General features: G+C 46.2%; 1 protein-coding gene across 10 annotated transcripts in view; it reads right to left on the bottom strand.

Annotated features, from left to right (window-relative positions):
- Positions 1–17010, bottom strand: part of LOC119462122 (protein CASC3-like) — a 103769-nt gene that overhangs the window by 46997 nt on the left and 39762 nt on the right. For all 10 annotated transcript variants that reach the window (XM_037723470.2, XM_049667490.1, XM_049667498.1 and 7 more), the window contains exons 6-8: positions 15766–15893; positions 13968–14112; positions 5441–5643 (exon numbers count right to left, since the gene is read on the bottom strand). In XM_037723470.2, the coding sequence (XP_037579398.1) occupies positions 5441–5643; positions 13968–14112; positions 15766–15893 (476 nt within the window). The remainder of the gene's footprint in view (positions 1–5440; positions 5644–13967; positions 14113–15765; positions 15894–17010) is intronic.

The raw sequence follows: 17010 nt of genomic DNA, 5'->3' as shown, positions 1-17010 counted from the left end.
CACGTGTTGTCATGGCAATCGTGGAGCTCCTAGGTGCCTAGGGACATAATCGCTTAGGGACTTTAAAGGCACTGATCTGCGCGGCGGCTGCTAGTTACTGATCGTGCGAGACCCATTTCGCGTGGCACGCCGCCCCCGATTCCTGCCACCTTTTGGCGCGCACATTCTTGCCGCTAGCATGGCCTTTAAGCACCGCAAAGTAGCCGTTCATAATCGCATCGATAGCGGCCGCGGTTGCAACAAATAGTTGTTTTAGTTTGACTCGGTGCAAAGCTGTCGAGGATGAAGAGCACCGGCTACATTGCGATGGACGTGCGATCTGTTGGCAGTCAGCTTACTGGTGAAAAAAATAATCGAATGTGCGTGCGGTAGTGCAAAGCGTGTTGCAAATGATGACGCGCGCCGTGGCCGTGCTGCGAAGGAAGTCGCGAGGCCTCGATGGCCGCTGCGAGAGCCAATCAGTCATGAGATGATGAGAATTGCAGCTTCCGCACTGCTTTTGTGCAAAATAGCAAAAGGATTTGCTCATCCATTACACTAATAAAATCGTGCTGACGTAGTAAGCATTTGCTTATTGTTTTCTGGATACCCTGATAATTCGGCATTCGGTTAATTCGAACATTGTTTTTCGGTCCCGGGAAATTCGAATTAACTAGGTTTTACTGTAATATATGATATATACTATACGAACTATTCGATTCGAAATTATTCGACCAAATCACTATTCGCTTCGAACCTCAAATTCACTATTCGGCCATCCCTACTAGAGACGATTCAAACCACTTCAGCTGCAACGACTCGTTTAGTTAGTGTGCTAGAAGCGCGTCTAGATGACGCGGAAAATCGCTCCCGGCGAAACAACCTACTTTTCTATGGTGTACCTGATACTAACCCCACTGAAACGTATTTGCAAACAGAAGACTTAATCATTCGCCACGACATTAAACGCGCACATCGCCACGGACGACACTCTAAGGACAAGAAACGCCCGATTATCGTTAAGTTTACATCCTTTAAAACTAAAGAATCAATTCTTTCTAAAGGTCCAAAATTCAAAGTACAGCGTAGTTCACGTGAAGACTTTAAGCGGCGCATTCAAAACTGCCGGAAACAACTTGTCGCGTTTGTGAGGGCGAAGTCTGTGCCTTTTCCCCTGAGATTTAAAACTTTGCATATTGGCCCAAAACGTTCATCTTTGATGAAATTGCAGAATGTGTAAAAGAAATATCTTAACAACCAACTCATCCTTACCGTTCAACGCGCTATCCCCCGCCTACTCCTCATGCCAATGTTTCGCTATCAGTAATCTTCACGAACATTCGCAGCTTCCTGCCGAAACGCGATATCGTATCAAACCTTGTAATTTCGTCAGGCAGCAATCTACTTATATTAACCCAAACGTGGTTGAACAACAATATCACTGACTTAGAAATTCTGTTTGACCTGCCTAATTTTTATCTTTTTCGCGCCGATGGCAAAGATTCTCGTGGGGGAGGAGTTCTAATTGCAGTCAGCAAACAATTGTCTTGTTCTGGTATTAATGTCATGTCAGACTTAGAAATGTGGGTTATGTGCTGCGCTTCACCACTGACGCTATTAATTGGTGTGTGATATAGGCCGCCACACAAAATCCCGACTTTCCCTGCAAGCTTCACAATGCTCTAAATCAACTAGTTTCAAAGCACCCTAAAGTACACATCCTACTATTCGGGAATTTCAATTACCCCAATATCGACTGGAGTAATCAACCTCAGCCCACAGTTAGTCAAGTAGAGCCGAATGACTTCATTAACGTTTGCCTTATTTTAACTTGACCCAAGTTGTATCCGAACCGACACACGTCGCAGGGGAAGCAGCTAACACTCTGGACCTCATACTGACCACTCATCCAGACAGCATTAATTTCATTACATGCCTCCGAGAAATCGGCGACCATAATGTAATTCATGCCAATTTTAACTTCTCACCTGAATTTAAAACAAACTTCCCAGAAATCGATTAGGCTCTTCGATAAGGAAAACTACGAAGCAATCAACTCTGAATTACCAACTTTTTGTCGGTCTTTGAAACGACCTATCTTTCCAGAAGTGTAAATGAGAACTGGACCCGTATCAAACATAAAATTATCGAACTAACGAATAAATACATCCCATCATGCAGTTTTCGAAAGAGTAATCAGAAACCCTGGTTCAGAGACACTAAAAAGGCTCGGAAAAAAAAAAAAAAAAACGCATTTCGTACAGCTAAGCGCCACGCAAACCCACACGCGTGGGAAAAGTATTATGAAGCTGAGCACGCATACTTGGCCACAATTGGAACTGCTAAGCGCTCATTTTACGAAGTAGAGCTACCAAAAATGATAGTCGATAACCCTAAGAAAGTCTGGAAGGTGATAAACCCGAAGGAAGCACATGCTGTCACCCTTACCAACGATGCTGGTGAAATGACTGATACCGACTGTGCAGACACCTTTAACACTGCATTTTAATCCGTTTTTACCGATGAATCCGAAGCACCATGTTTTACATTACCACCTATTATTACTACAACCATGCAAGCCATAACGTTCAGCAGTAATGGCATTTCGCGCATAATAGATAAAATAAAAAATTCATCTGCCACTGACATAGATGACATCAATTCAAAAATTTTGAAAAACGCTAACCTAACCTGTTCCAGTATTTTCTGTTTATTGTTTTCACAATTACTGTCTGAAAAATCCATTCCAGACGACTGGAAAGTGGGGAAGGTCGTTCCCGTGCACAAAACAGGTAATACTGATTCACCTCTTAATTATCAGCCCATTTCACTAACAAGTATAACCTGCAAAATCATGGAACATGTCATTTACTCCCAAATCATGCAATTCTTAGATTTCAATAATTCCTTCCATCCGTCACAGCATGGTTTTCGTAAGGGTTTTTCATGCGAGACTCAACTAGCCATTTTTATTCATGACATTCACGCCAACCTTGACATTAATCTATAAACTGACGCCATCTTCCTAGACTTCGCTAAGGTGTTCGATAAAGTACCTCACCAACGCTTGCTTGTTAAACTTTCCCAGTTGAACCTACATCCAAACATCATCGCATGGCTTAACGACATCAGGCATCGTTCTCTGTCTTCATTAATAAACAACCCTCAAACCCGATTCCAGTCACCTCCGGCATCCTGCATGGTTCTGTCCTCGGTCCCTTGTTATTCCTCATTTACATTAACGACTTACCCCTGCGCATGTCTAGTCATATCCGCTTGTTCGCTGATGATTGCGTTATTTATCGTTCAGTAACTAGCCCTTTTGACCAAGAATCCCTTCAGGCAAACCTAAACCACGTGCTAAACTGGTGTTCGCAGTGGATGACGACACTCAACCCTAACAAATGTAAGTACATGTCCTTTCACCGCCGTCGCAACCCTTTTGTCTTCGAATATACCGTTCCTAACTCCCCTGTTGGCCTCGTCCAGTCTTACAAATACTTAGGTATCACCATTTCTGATGATTTATCTTGGCGTCTGCACGTGACTAACCTGATATCATCGCCTAATAAAACACTAGGTTTCCTAAAACGTCACCTGCGGGAAGCCCCTCAACACGCCAGACTACAAGCATACATCTCCCTCATCAAACTAAACTGGAATACGCATCGGCCATGTGGAACCCTCATCAAGCATATTTAACAAATGCCATTGAAGCGGTACAAAACCGGGCTACCAGATTAATTCACTCTTCATACTCGTACGACGTTAGCATATCTCTCAAATCGCAATCAGGTTTATGTAATCTTTCTGCTCGCCATCGCATTGCCAGTCTTGTTTTGTATCACAAGTTCTTTTATTCACCCCTAAGACAAGAACCATACATCTGCGCACCCCCACCACGCAGATCCCACATCGGTCACCCTCTGCAAGTTTTTTGTCCACGAGCCCGTACTACTACCTTCATGAACTCATTCTTTTCACGAACAGCCGCCGACTGGAATGGCCTTCCCCACCATATCGCTGCCATAACCTGGCCATTGACATTTTCGACTACTGTAAACGCCTGCATCTTGTAAACTCCACCCCTTATGTAACACCCCAATAGGGGTCTTACATAAGGGGTGGGTGGTCAAATAAAGTGATGTGATGTCTTTCAGCAAGATTCCGATCCCGCCCACACCACCTGCATCACCCAGGAATGGCTGGATGACAACTTATACGACCACGTCACTCCCAACTTGTGGCCTCCTAGTTCTCCAGATTTAAATCCGCTTGACTACTATGTCTGGGGCGTCGGTGAGAGAAAGGCCAACAAACAGCCACATAATACAAAAGACTTGCTGAAGGCCACCATTGCTGACTCAATGGTCAACATCTCTAAGGACCACCTGATCCGTGCATGCAGTTGTTTCGGAAGCCAAACTGAATTGGTTATTGCTGGGGACGGTGGATTCATTGAGTAGTTGTGGAAATAAACCATAAGTATTTCCCAAAGTTTGGTAAAAATATGTATTTTTGCTGGAGATGTTCTTCTCTGCCTGAAGCCAACTTTGTGTTCTCAAATACCTCGCGCACCCAGCGATCCCAGCTGCAGAGTCAACTGGAGCAGCCACTACTTGCATTGATCTTTTACCCAGCAAATATTGTAGGTATTGAATCTAATCATGAATTTTACCGCCGTTTGTGTGTTTAAATTGAAAAACAATTTTTGTCGCAATTTGTATACCCCCCTGCTGTAATGCTTGCAAAGGCGATGCAGGTACCAAATAAATAAATAAAACTTCTGTAGACTCGTGTGTCGTTTCTCTCATATTTTAGCAGAAACAATATTCGACAATTATGAATAGTGGATTCTGTAGAATTGGAATATGAATCGAATAGCAACGGCAATTTGATTCGTATTCTAAAGTTAGAATTTTCGCACACTTCCAGTTACAGGATATAGCATGTGTTTTCGCAAGTGACTGTCTCACCACTCCTGCCGCTGTTTAGTAGGTGCAAAAGCCACTAAATGTAGCACACAAACATCAACACAATTTCTTGTTTTCTAATTTTTGCTGCTGACATTCAAGCCGATGTCAACATGAAGTCTTTCAAAAAGCACTACATATCAAAGATGATCAACAGTGGTCAAACAAGGGGCGTTGCTAGAGTCAATGCTTCAATAAATTGACTTGTTTTTATCGCCACTGTTGCTCACTTACAGGTCTCCATCTTCCTGTGATCATCTGCCTCCTTGTTTGGGTGCATATCAAAGAGCTTCAATAGAGCAAAAAGTGTTCTGCCATTTTCATGGTACGTTCCAGACAAAAGCAACAGTTGCTGGAGCCTTTCTTGTACTCCTCAACCAATTATACACAGTGACATGATTCCACTGCATTCAGTTTTTCCGGTTGCATGATACATCACAGCAAAACTGGTGGTACAAATCAGGTGAAGGAAGGGACTCCTGGCTCACCGTCGGGGGTGCAGCAGCTGGGGCAGGTGCAGCATACTGTGTCGGAAAGGTGTAGGGTGGTGGGTACTGAGGGGGAAAGCTGACAATCCCCGCTGGCGGGGGTAAGAAAGAGCTCGTCAATGGGGCAGGCGGTGCCATAACAGGAGGCGGTGGCGGCTGACTTGGAGTGGGCATCACAGCAGGTGCCTGTCCAGGTGGAAGCACTGCAGAAATTGAGCAGAAGTTTATGGTTAGTATACAACTACCCGGCATGGAAAGCATGTTGCCCAAAGTTACGTAATAAAATGCCACACGAGCACACACACACAAGACTGCGTAACGTCAGAAGCCACATAAAGAGCCCTGCAACATCCCTTAGGAAAGGTGGAAAGTGTGCCAAGCACAAAAAGGCACCTCGCATATCATTTACACAATGAAAAGTTTATGAATGTGCGCTACATAAACAGCATTATTAGCAATGCTGCTGTTGCCACACTTTCACAACCTTCCCCTGGTTTTTGCCATTCAAACTGCACCCATTGGATTAATGCTTGCTGTGCTCCACCAATCTGTGTTAAGCTTTTGTATCAGCGGACATTGAGATCATTTGGTGCAACCTTCTGTTGTACCACCCTATCTCGTGTGCCTTAGTATGGGCTCAGTATTAGCGTTCTCCACCAACAGACCAGATGTTGCCACTACACAGTCAGTGATGAAATTGCTCCACTTGTGCTTCTGCTAGAGGCACTTCTCAGTAGCAACACTCCTTTGCGGAGAAGATTTCTTGCCATCTCCCAACAGTTTTGCAACATTTGATATGCATTTAAGTCCATTATCGCTCAATCCCTGTATAAAAATTCTAAAAAGAGCCTCCGGCATGGTGCCTTGTGAGTAACAGTATATAGCAACTTCTGACTGGGCTATTAAAGTGGTGCATCCCAAAAGGTGACACAATGACAGAAAGCCTTTGTAATCAGATAACCAGCTCGATAACTCAATAGGAGAATATCATGATTATAAGTCACCTTGCATTGTGGTTTCAAGTGAAGGTTGGCACCAAAGGTGCATTGTTTTTTTTTTTTTTACAAGCACACAGCAAGAATAAGTAATTTGCAACTTGGGTGTTGACCCACGCATATTCGCGTCCACAACAATCTTATCGGGTCAGAGCAACATGAGCAATGTGCACTCATCAGTGCCAGCTGGCAACTGGCTTCCTATGCTGAATGTTGGTTATTTGAACTTCTAAAGTAAAAAATACAGGCACATACGAGGTGCTACCCAAAAGTTTTGGGAATTTGAAAAGCATGGGCAAACTGAGTGTGGTACATATTTCCGCCAATAGCTATAGCTAGCAGTATGCCTGGCAGATCAGTGTGCTGAACGACTTGCATCTAAGACGAAGTATTGTTTTGCGAAATGTTTTTTTTTGCAAGGAAATGTTTCAATGATTTGGTACATAGCAACCAATCTGGCAGACTTCAAGCGGCAAAGGATTTGCATAAAGTTCTGTTTTAAACTTGAAAAACTGCAGCAGAAACTCATTGTATACCAGAGGACGCCTTCGGAGTCGACGCCATGAGCCAAAGTAGGATGTTTTGATGGCATAAACGCATCAAAGAGGGTCGAATGTCTGTTGACGACGATGAATGTTCTGGACCCCCCCCCGCCCATCAACAAGCAAATTCCCGGAAACAATAGCGGAAGTTCATAAGGCTACCCTTGTAAATCGCAGGCTAACTTTAAAGGATGTCTGCAGCATTGTAGGACAATCGTATGGCACAGTTCAGCGAATTTTGTCGTATGTTTTGAACATGAGGCGCACTTCTGCAAAATTCGTGCCAAGACTGCTCAGTGATGACCACCATGTTTCTGTCTGTATGAAACTGAATCAACAAGTCAGAGACAATCTCACATTCCCCTCCAGTGTAATAACCGGGGATGAGACATGGCTTTATGGCTACAATCCTGAAACAAAACAGCAGTCGTCGCAGTGTAAGTCACCAAATTTCCCTTGGCCAAAGAAGGTGCGTCAAGTTCGTAGCAATGTGAAGTCCATGCGCATCATTTTTTTTTACCTACATTTAATTGTCCACAAGGAATTCATACCTCTTGGACAAACCATGAATAGCGAGCTTTACTGTGACATATTGAGGCGCTTAAGCGAGAGCATTCGTCGCAAGTGTCTGAAGAAGTGGAAGAACTTCGGCTTCTTCACTCTAAGAACAGTTGCACTCTTTGGGGCGTATTTTTGCCACAGAACAATAATCGTGATCTGTCTTGCGTGGCTTTCCTTTCTTTAACGCTGTGCGCCCGGCACTTCTCGGTCACGAACGACAACAGCGTTATCAGAGTGACACAGCGTTCTCGACAGGAAAGTAGCAAGTGCAGAGTTTTCAAGATAGGAAACGCAAGCAAGACAGATGACGATTATTGTTGTGTGGCAAAAATGCACCCCAAAGGGTGCAACTGTTTTTAGAGTGTTGTGGAAGGCTTCTTCATCACGACAACACGCTCACTCACACATCATTCCCCCCGTTGTTCGACAGTTTCCGACTTCAAAACAAATCGTAGTACTTCTGAACCCACCCTATTTGCCTGAACTTGCCCCTTGTGACTTTTTCTGGTCCCCAAAGTTGAAGTTGAGGCTCAAAGGACGTCGGTTTCACAATGTTGAAGAGATCCAGTCAGAATCGCAGGCGGGCCTCAACACATTGCCGCCTGGAGAGTTCCACGAATGCATGGAATTGTGGCAGAAACGCTGGGATCGGTGTATACATGCTCAAGGGGACTACTTTGAATGAGACAGTGCTGGTTAGGCGTTATGGTGTACGAATGAATTCCCAGAACGTATGGGTAGCACCTTGTACAGTCAGGCTATCTTGATTTTAGGGCCAGGGCAGAGACGAGTAATCAAAGAGCTCATGCAACTACAGTGGAACCTTGTTGATGCGATTCTGCGTGATACGTTTTTTGGAATGATGCATTTATTTTTCTTCTCCCGGCCAATACATTTTTTTTTTCTTTTCCCGGCCAACTTCATAGAAGCAATGTATTTTCATGCGGTTGATACGATCGCAATTTCACCTGAAATTGAATGATACGACTGCAAACTGGTATTTCTGAAACTCGTAGCTCTATATTCAAGTGTACTAGATCAAAGACCCACGAACAACGTGTTAAGGGCCGGCGACACTAATGGAACAACACGTGCTGCGTGCCAGCGGCGGCAAAACACGCGCCACAAAAGCTGCAGCGAAGCAGGTTTTCCGTGCCATTGGGGGATCGGTCCTGGACCGATTTAAATTGTCGCACGCCCCGGCAGCAAACATGCCACGAGCAAAGCAGACCAATGAAAGCTGCCAACTTCAGTATCGTATACGCGGGGAAACTGGTATCATGCGGACCCACCCCGACCGCTATTTTCGCACTCGTAGTATCGTCTGCTCGCGTCAGCTATCGCTTGCGCTTGTTTTGGTTGGCTTTTCAGGCGAGATCTTCATGCGGTAACGTGGCTGAACGAAGCGCCTGCCCGTGTCCACCAGTCGTATCGCTCGTTGTGTCACGCTGCTCAGCTGTGTTCCTTTGCTTCGGAATTCTTGGCCTAGTATTGAAACTTTCAAAAGAACTTGTTCACGGACTGTCACATGTAAGAGGTCACCCGTGGCGAGAGAAGAGGACGAAGAAGTTGGCGGAGCGTTTCGAACGGCGCGAGCGCGCAAGGCGCACGAACCGAGGCATAGTCGAGGGATGAACGGCGCTGTCCGTTGAGTTTCAACATGGCACCGGGTCAGGAAGGTCGCATCTCCAGCTATGCTCTGGCGACGGGAGACTTGGGGGTCTGGTTGAGTCCGCGACGCTGGCCGTCCAAGGTGTGGCCGTCGACCTCGGAGATTTCGGGCGAGGCTCCTGGACGGGCTGCAGCTTCTCACGGCAGGACCAGGCACCCCAGAGAGGATCCCCCTTCTGTGGCAGACCGGCACGTTCTAATCTCCTCGGGATGCCACGTCGGCACTCCTGAAGAAGTTGCGACGCATCCCGACGCTAGGCCTAGGCAGGTGGGCCTAAGCAACGCCGAACGCCATTGATGACGAGCTGACGAGCTCATCACCAACGAAGTACCGACGAGCTCACCACTGACAAAAGAGAACGCGAGTCATCGGCATCTACGGCAGCATCGACACCCGAAGGAATACGACTTGGACCCGACGTAAGGAACTTCAAGTCAGCGGTCCGTAAGAGCCCATGTTTTTATTTGCGACGCAGTAAGGCCGAAGGCAGGGTGGCTAGACTCTGATGAATCCGCGCCAAGATTGACCGAGAGACTTTAAGGCGGAGCGAGGCTCCGAAACTGAGATAGTTTTGTTTAAGTAGTTTGTAGTCAATCTGAGTTTGCTGTTTGAGTTCCAGTGAAGACTTTTGTTGAATCAATTTTAGTTTCGCGTGCCGCGTGCTTCTACCACTCCTGTATATATTAAATCTTCGTTTGCCGTGCCGCCAGTCGTCTCTCTCCTCCATCGAGAGTAGCGCATGCTCGCAGCTCTCCGCACTCCCAAGTAAAGGTGACACGGACATTGAAAAAAAAAAAGAAAAAAAGTTAAGCTAAAGCTGACGACCTATTTCAAAGTTCCTCAATAAAAGACAGTTTCGCCCGAAAGGTGATGCATCAGTTGCGATAGCAAATTAGTAGACAGCTAAACGGAGTAAGGATAGTAGTTTTATTGGCCGTATAAACTTAGAAGCATTAGCTTATTAACTGAATTAACAAGCATGGTGTCAGTGCAGAAAAGCAAACATGAACACATCATACTCGATGACAGCGGACAGTCGCTGTCGAAACGCTTGCGTGAGAAGCGCAACAGCAACAGCAAGCGAAGGTGGCTACTGGTCATAGGGTCTATCGGTCTTCATGCAGGCTATCGCTTCAACGGAAACTGAATGACAAAAGCACAGTGTGCACAAAACTATAAGCCGTCTGCAGATCGCTTTTAAGATACAGCGCACGACCGCAAAAAGAGCAAGTAGGTAGTTGCTGGCAGAGTAGTAGCCGCACCCCCTCCCTCCCGCACTGCCTTCCCGCTTTCCGCCTTTAGCACACAAGATTGAGTTACCAGGTCCCCTTATGCCCAGTTGCGAAATACACAGTTGGTGCCGGAGCACAACCCTCCCTCTCTCCCATCCCCCCACGGGCTCTTGCCAGATGAAAGACGTCGCAGTTGCTCTCCGCCGTGCATTTGCTCTCGGTGAAAAAACGGGCTTTGTAGCCCCCGGGGATATCTATCAAGGGATCATCACAGTGAATTTAAGCTTCCCACTACGTCTTGGGATTTCTCCAGGCTCTTCCTCAGGCATACACATGAACCACCTAGTTAGACCTCAATAACTCTGGAACTCATCAACACATCTTCATGAAACTTTGCAGTTCCTATTAGTTTGGTGGTGTGAACATACCCTGGAAGTTTCATCCGGATATCTTAAAAAATAAAAAAGTTTGGTCTACAGGGTAGCCTCCCCCCCCGTTTTGTTTGTTTCGTTAAGCCTGTTTTGCTCCGTTTTGGGGCTTGCTGTGGATGATACGTTTTATTTTATGGTTCCTGTGAAGATCATATCAACAAGATTCCACTGTATGACCTGAACAATAAAGAAAGCAAGACACTTTTGTGTATGAAAGTAATTTACAATACAATGAAATACAGTATAGACCACTTATAACGTAACCACTTATAGTGCAGGACCGGATATAGTGCGGTCTTTTCAGACTCCCATTAATTTTCCCATAGCACTCCATGTATACACGTATCGCTTATAGCGCAGTTGCGGGAAACGAAATACCGGTTACAGTGCGGCTGCCTGGGAGTACGGAAGTCAGCGGAGACGGCGAACGCTCCCCTCAAACGGGCGCCCCAAGGAGTGCTCGAGGAAGAGATGAAGCGGAGGAGAAGGGCACGTGGTGCGAACGAACAGCCAGTGAGGCTGAAACCAGAATCTTGAGTGCGAGTCGTGAAATATCACGGCGCGCATAGCGAGAGAAGGCCACGAAACTGCCAACACTGGCCAACGCTCGCTTCACGATAACGGCAGTAAACGAAACTTCAGGGAGCGGGCGGCGCCGCCACAGCACAGCCAAGGGCGCACGCGGAGACCATGGAATGTGAGGGAGGAGGGCGGCAGGGAAGCGGATTTCGCCTCGGCAAATCCGCCGCTTCAGTGGCTCCCCTCGCCCTCCCTCGTAGCTCCCTCACTTTCGACTGTCACCGTGCGCGCCCGCCGCCGCTCCAGCCGGCCCGGCGCCAGTACCCCGAAGTTTCGTTTTCTGCCGTTATCAGGAAGCGGGCATTTGCTGGCGTGGGCAGTTTCGTTGGCCGGCCTGGGACACCGCCGCTGCTTTCCTCTGCACTGTAGCTGCAGCGTGCAAGGTCAAGGCGTGACTAGAAAGTAGAGGAAGCATAAAGGAGAAAGAAGGGTTCACTGCCATTTTCTACGCGTGGCTATGGTAGCGTGGCTGAGACGTCGGCATGTACACGCATGTTCCGCCGCAACGCAGAATCGGCGACCTTGCCATTTGAGAGAGGGTGAAATTTCCGCCGCATTTTTTTTCCCCTTTTTTTTTTTTTTTTTTGTTCGCGCACGACATTGGGGGGTCTCTCCTAAGCTTTTACTCTATGGCGGTGCCGGAGCTATGCCGGTCGGAGGCACCGCCATGTAAATTATTTCGAATTAACGAGATTCGACTGTAAATTGAATGCAAACGTTCTAGCCGCATTCCTCGACTGTCGCATACGCGTGGCGGCTAGGTGCACATGTTATGCATATGTGCGGGCCTTAAAATTGTTGCTTTGGTTATAGTGGGGTACCGCTTATACTGCGGATATTCGCGACTCCGGTGACTTACGTTATAAGCAGTCTACTGGTTTCCTTTTGCGGCAAGTCACAACCAGTGATAACCATAGCAGTGTGGCATGCTTCAATTTGCCTGGTGGAACATGCCAGCATTGTGTGTGTGTGTGTGTATGCGTGCGCGTGTGTTACAGGCAGAATGGCACCGCTTGTGCATGTGGCATGTTTTTGCATACAGAACATGTGCAATGTGCATTGTTATTAAAGGGCCCCTAAACCACCCAGAGGTCGAAATTTAGTTATGGTGTTGCAGTTGTGCACGACTCTACAATGAATACGTAGCCGCCAGAATTTTTCGAAATGGTGCCGTAATAGCGGAGTTACGCGTTTGATGATCGAAAAACGGCCCTCGCTCGTTTCGCTCTTTCCTTCGCTACTCTCCTCATCGGCTGGTCTCCCCTCCTCGCCGAGTGCTGCTCGAAATGTCACGTGACACACGTCATCGCCAACGCGCTTCTCAAAACACTGCTTACTTCCGGTTAAGGCACTTCCACGCTAGCCATGCTAGCGCCACATGTATGGACGACGATACGGCCTCCAGTCTGCCGCGCGAGAGGTGCCCAAAGTAGACAGTTTGGCCGGCGCCCCGCCCGCTGCACGATCAACGGGCACGACCGCGAAGCTGCGCGCCTCTGCCACCGGCAACGAAAACATCGGCTGCAGCTGAGTGCACGGCTACCGACGGGAGACGACCGGCTCGGCTGTGCTCGCAACGCAGCCGACGGCGCCGCTAATACCAGCGTATTTTTCTTCTGTGTGTACAATTATTGCGAAGAGCGATAACAACGATAATAAAATATTGCGGCTTGTGAGCGTCGGTAATTCATTTCGAAGCGCCGTCCGCTTTAGCTTTGAAGGGAACCGGAAAAGGCCTAGCGACGATATCGGCGCCGTCGAGCGATCAGCGGCGGTGAGGCTGCCGCACAAATGAGTCCCGGTCTCATCCTCTCTACGTACGCAAGGAAATCTCGCCGCTCGCGAGCAAAACCGCTGTCGAACGGCAGCCCGCGAATGGCAAACGGCATGCGGCGAGTTAGCGTGCCGGTAACGTGGACGTGAACTCGGCGCTTCTCGGCTACCCGCTGTTGCTGCGGTGCCGGTGCGTGTTATGCGAAGCGTGCCGCTATGGACCCTGTGTTGTGCGCACGCTTGAAAGGCCAACACTGTCGCCCTCTGTTAGCGCAGCTAATGAGACCGCTAAGCATGACTGTGTTGGAACACGAGCGATTTGGCACTTGCGTTGCGGGCTGTAATTACCGATGCGCAAGCGCGCACAAGCGAGCAACACGGCGAGGACGAGCAGGGAGCACGCGTACCTGCTAGCAGACAAACCGGAAATCGTAGGTTCTTGTTCAACCAATAGACATCGTTTCCGCCGTTGACATCACCAGATTCCCCCTGCTGACATCATGACGACCGCTGGGGTTACCGGAAAGGCGAGGGAAGGAGGAAAGCATTGTTTTTTTTTTTTTTTTTTGGTTTTGTGGCGCGCCCGCGGCGCGTAGCGCTGCAGCGTTTGGCATGGTTGATCGTGACGGCATTCTGAACTCGATGCGCGTGTTTACTAGAAATGTTCAAAAAATATCTGAGGTGGTTTAGGGGCCCTTTAAGAGAAATGGCTAGAAATAAATTTAAGAAAAGAAAAACTCACTGTAGCCATCAGGATATGGTGCATATGGCCCCTGGAAATGCGCAGCAGTCAAAATAGCTGGCTGTGGCTGATTCGGCGCTGGTAGTGGGGCCTGTGTATTAGGCAGCTGGGGGGCAACCACGGCTGTCTCAGCGTAGGGGGCAGCCTGGTCAGATAAAACATTTTCTCAAAACATTGATTTCACAGGATGAGGAAGGCCACATACATAAAAAAAGAAATATATATGTGACATATTTTCTGGTTATAAAAAAATCACACTCCAACCAGTGATTCATGAGAATGATAACTTATATTTAGTTATAACTTATTTACAGTTCCACATGCCCTCAAGAACCTTTCAGAACATATTGGTACATATCCTTTTGAGACCCGAACACAAATATGTGAGATAATCGCTCTTCAAGGTGGTTTTTATTGTCTACTGTTATGTTATGAACTTCAAAAACATTTTTTTAAAATTTAAATACCACGGTTAGATGCCAAAAACTGTCTCCATGTACGTGAACATCTCATCTCCTCATGTTGGCTATGGTAAAAACTACATTTCGCTGCTTAAACGCAGAGATGAAAATGGAACTATGTGTATAGTACATTGCCATGTTGCTGGCGCGTTCAGTATATTGCTTTCGGCCGTCTGGAACACAGTGGTCTAGATCAATTGAGTGTCAAATTCCTCGAAAGCGGATGACAAGAATATTAGTAAACCACTTCTTTACAGTTCCACATACACCGTACTTTATACCCAGAATGAATATTTTGCGTAATCACTTGCGAGTGAATTTATAAAATATATAGAAGGCAACGTACAATGTATTGTACAAGGAGTCTTAGGAGGATATACGCTCCAATGAACCAGATGCTAATCTAAGCCACCCCAGTTTCTATTAAAATTTATAGCTTGTTATAGTGCTGAGAAATATGTTCCCAAACTAACGCGTGTGACGTAATTTTCAGTGCACGAGAACCATTTTATTAACAATGAAGGGCAGAATGTGGTGTCCAAAACTTTTCAAAAAAATTTGCCCTTCAAACCACAGTTAGAAGACCTTGCTTGGGAAATATATGGCTGGGTTTTGATGCATGGCCTCAGTAATAGAAGTTTCACTCCCTCTCTGTGGTTCAGGGAGTCTAGTTCACCACAAATGCGTTCACTAAAGGTGAAGCCCTCAGAAACACGCTTGAACTTTAGAACCAATGCACAAAGTACAGGCCTATGTTAGCAGGAGGAAGGAAAGGGAGTAACAAGAACTAGCGAGATAAGCATATAAGTTATGCAATTAAAGAAATCTACAAAGGCTCTTGTATTAAATGTGAAACCAATTGTTACAGGAAAAAGCAGCTAAATTATACAAAGTTAAATTGTGGGGTTCAATGTCCCAAAACCACACAGGCTCTGGATGAATTTTGAACACCTGGCTTTTTTAAAACTCGCCTAAATCTTGCGAGCATTCTTGAATTTCGCCCTCATAAAAATGAGGCTGCCATGGCAGGGAATTGAACCTGTGACCTTGTGCTCAGATAGCCACTAAGCCATCACAATTCTCATAAAACTGCACTGCTACATATGTCCCTTTCAAAGTACAAGATAAAAGCACTTACACTTGCCACAATGCACACCGTACATTAGGGATTTTGATGACATCAGGCATTGGGACCCATATACATACTTAAGTCGCCTTTGCCTGATCACTTAATGTAAGTTTATTCTGGGGGAATACTTATATCTCTAATCTAAAGTACTGAAGCAAGCAATAATAATAAATGCCTTACAATCTTTTAAGTAATGCTTCAACCATACCTCTACAAGGGGCCGTTGGCGCAATGAAGAGTAACGCCTTGGTTTGGCTGCAGATTCTGTGCTTACAACCGGTCCTCCTCTTGGGGCCACTGTAGCTGTTGTGCTCCTCTTCAAATCTGCTGCATCACCTTAAACAGCATGAATACAAGCCTTGTTATTCATGCACAGTTCCTGCACTGATACAGTTTGTGAAAAAGAAGGACAGGAAGCAATTTAACTATGAAGTTTCTTCCTCAAATACAAAGTAAACTGTGCACATGAAGCAAAAGCCATTTCTGAAGTGAGATATGCTAATTGTGGACAAATTCCTCAGCTTAAAATATAGCTAATTTGAGCAAAGTGCTAAATGCACTGTAAGAAAATAACTTCATTCTGCTGCATAAAACCTCAAAGGGAAACAATGTGCTTTACTATCGGCATCAAGCACTTAACGCAGTAAAAAAATTTTGCAAGCTCTTTAGCAGAACTAAGCTTCAGCGAATAAAAAAAAGAAAAAAGAAAATCAGTAATTGTCTGAGCAGCAGCACTACTTATGCAACTATCCATTTCTGTTACCTGCCTGGAGTGGCTAAGCTTCATGTTTAAAACTGACTGGCTAATGCAAATACTATACAAAACATGACAGTGTCCTCAAGCACGAGAGAAAAAGCAAGTCAGGTAGCTAAAAGTTACGAGAAATTCAGTGAATTGGTTTTTTGAAGAATTGGCAGACACAAGAAAAAGTACCTAACACAACTGTTAAAGAAGCAAAACCTCAGTTCTCCCTTTCCTGCAGTTCAATCCTTTGTGGTACCAATTATCTACCAACTAGCCAAGCAGCGAGTGTTGGCAAATTATATTTTTTCTAAAGTGGGCCCTTGTATGTGTTCAGTGTCCAGTGAACACCTTAGACAAGTGCCAAAACACCTTAGTGCGGCAGCTCGGCGACGGCCGCCCGCCGTCAAAAAACTGGCTGTTTTGCTACCGATCCATTCCCTCCAGATATTCACCGCGCAGCGAACCGCCGCCACCGGAAGTCGTAGGGCACGGTAGAGAGCATGGAGCAATCGGACCATAGCACAGGGGTTGGCTTCCATCGAGCACCCGTCGGGAGTTTTTGGTTGTTGACACTTGGTTACTGTTCGGCTATTTGCTACCTTTGCTTCAAGCGCTTGTTTCTAGCGTCGTTTTCTCCTTCGTGTTGATTGTCCTGCCTCAATGTTCTAGTGAATAATATCTGGCCACTACTTCTTTTGTTTACACGAT

The sequence above is a fragment of the Dermacentor silvarum genome, chromosome 1 (genome assembly GCF_013339745.2).
Source record: "Dermacentor silvarum isolate Dsil-2018 chromosome 1, BIME_Dsil_1.4, whole genome shotgun sequence".
Lineage (NCBI taxonomy): Eukaryota > Metazoa > Arthropoda > Arachnida > Ixodida > Ixodidae > Dermacentor > Dermacentor silvarum.
Note: the sequence above shows the minus strand (reverse complement) of the source record. Positions and strands in the feature narration are given on the sequence as shown.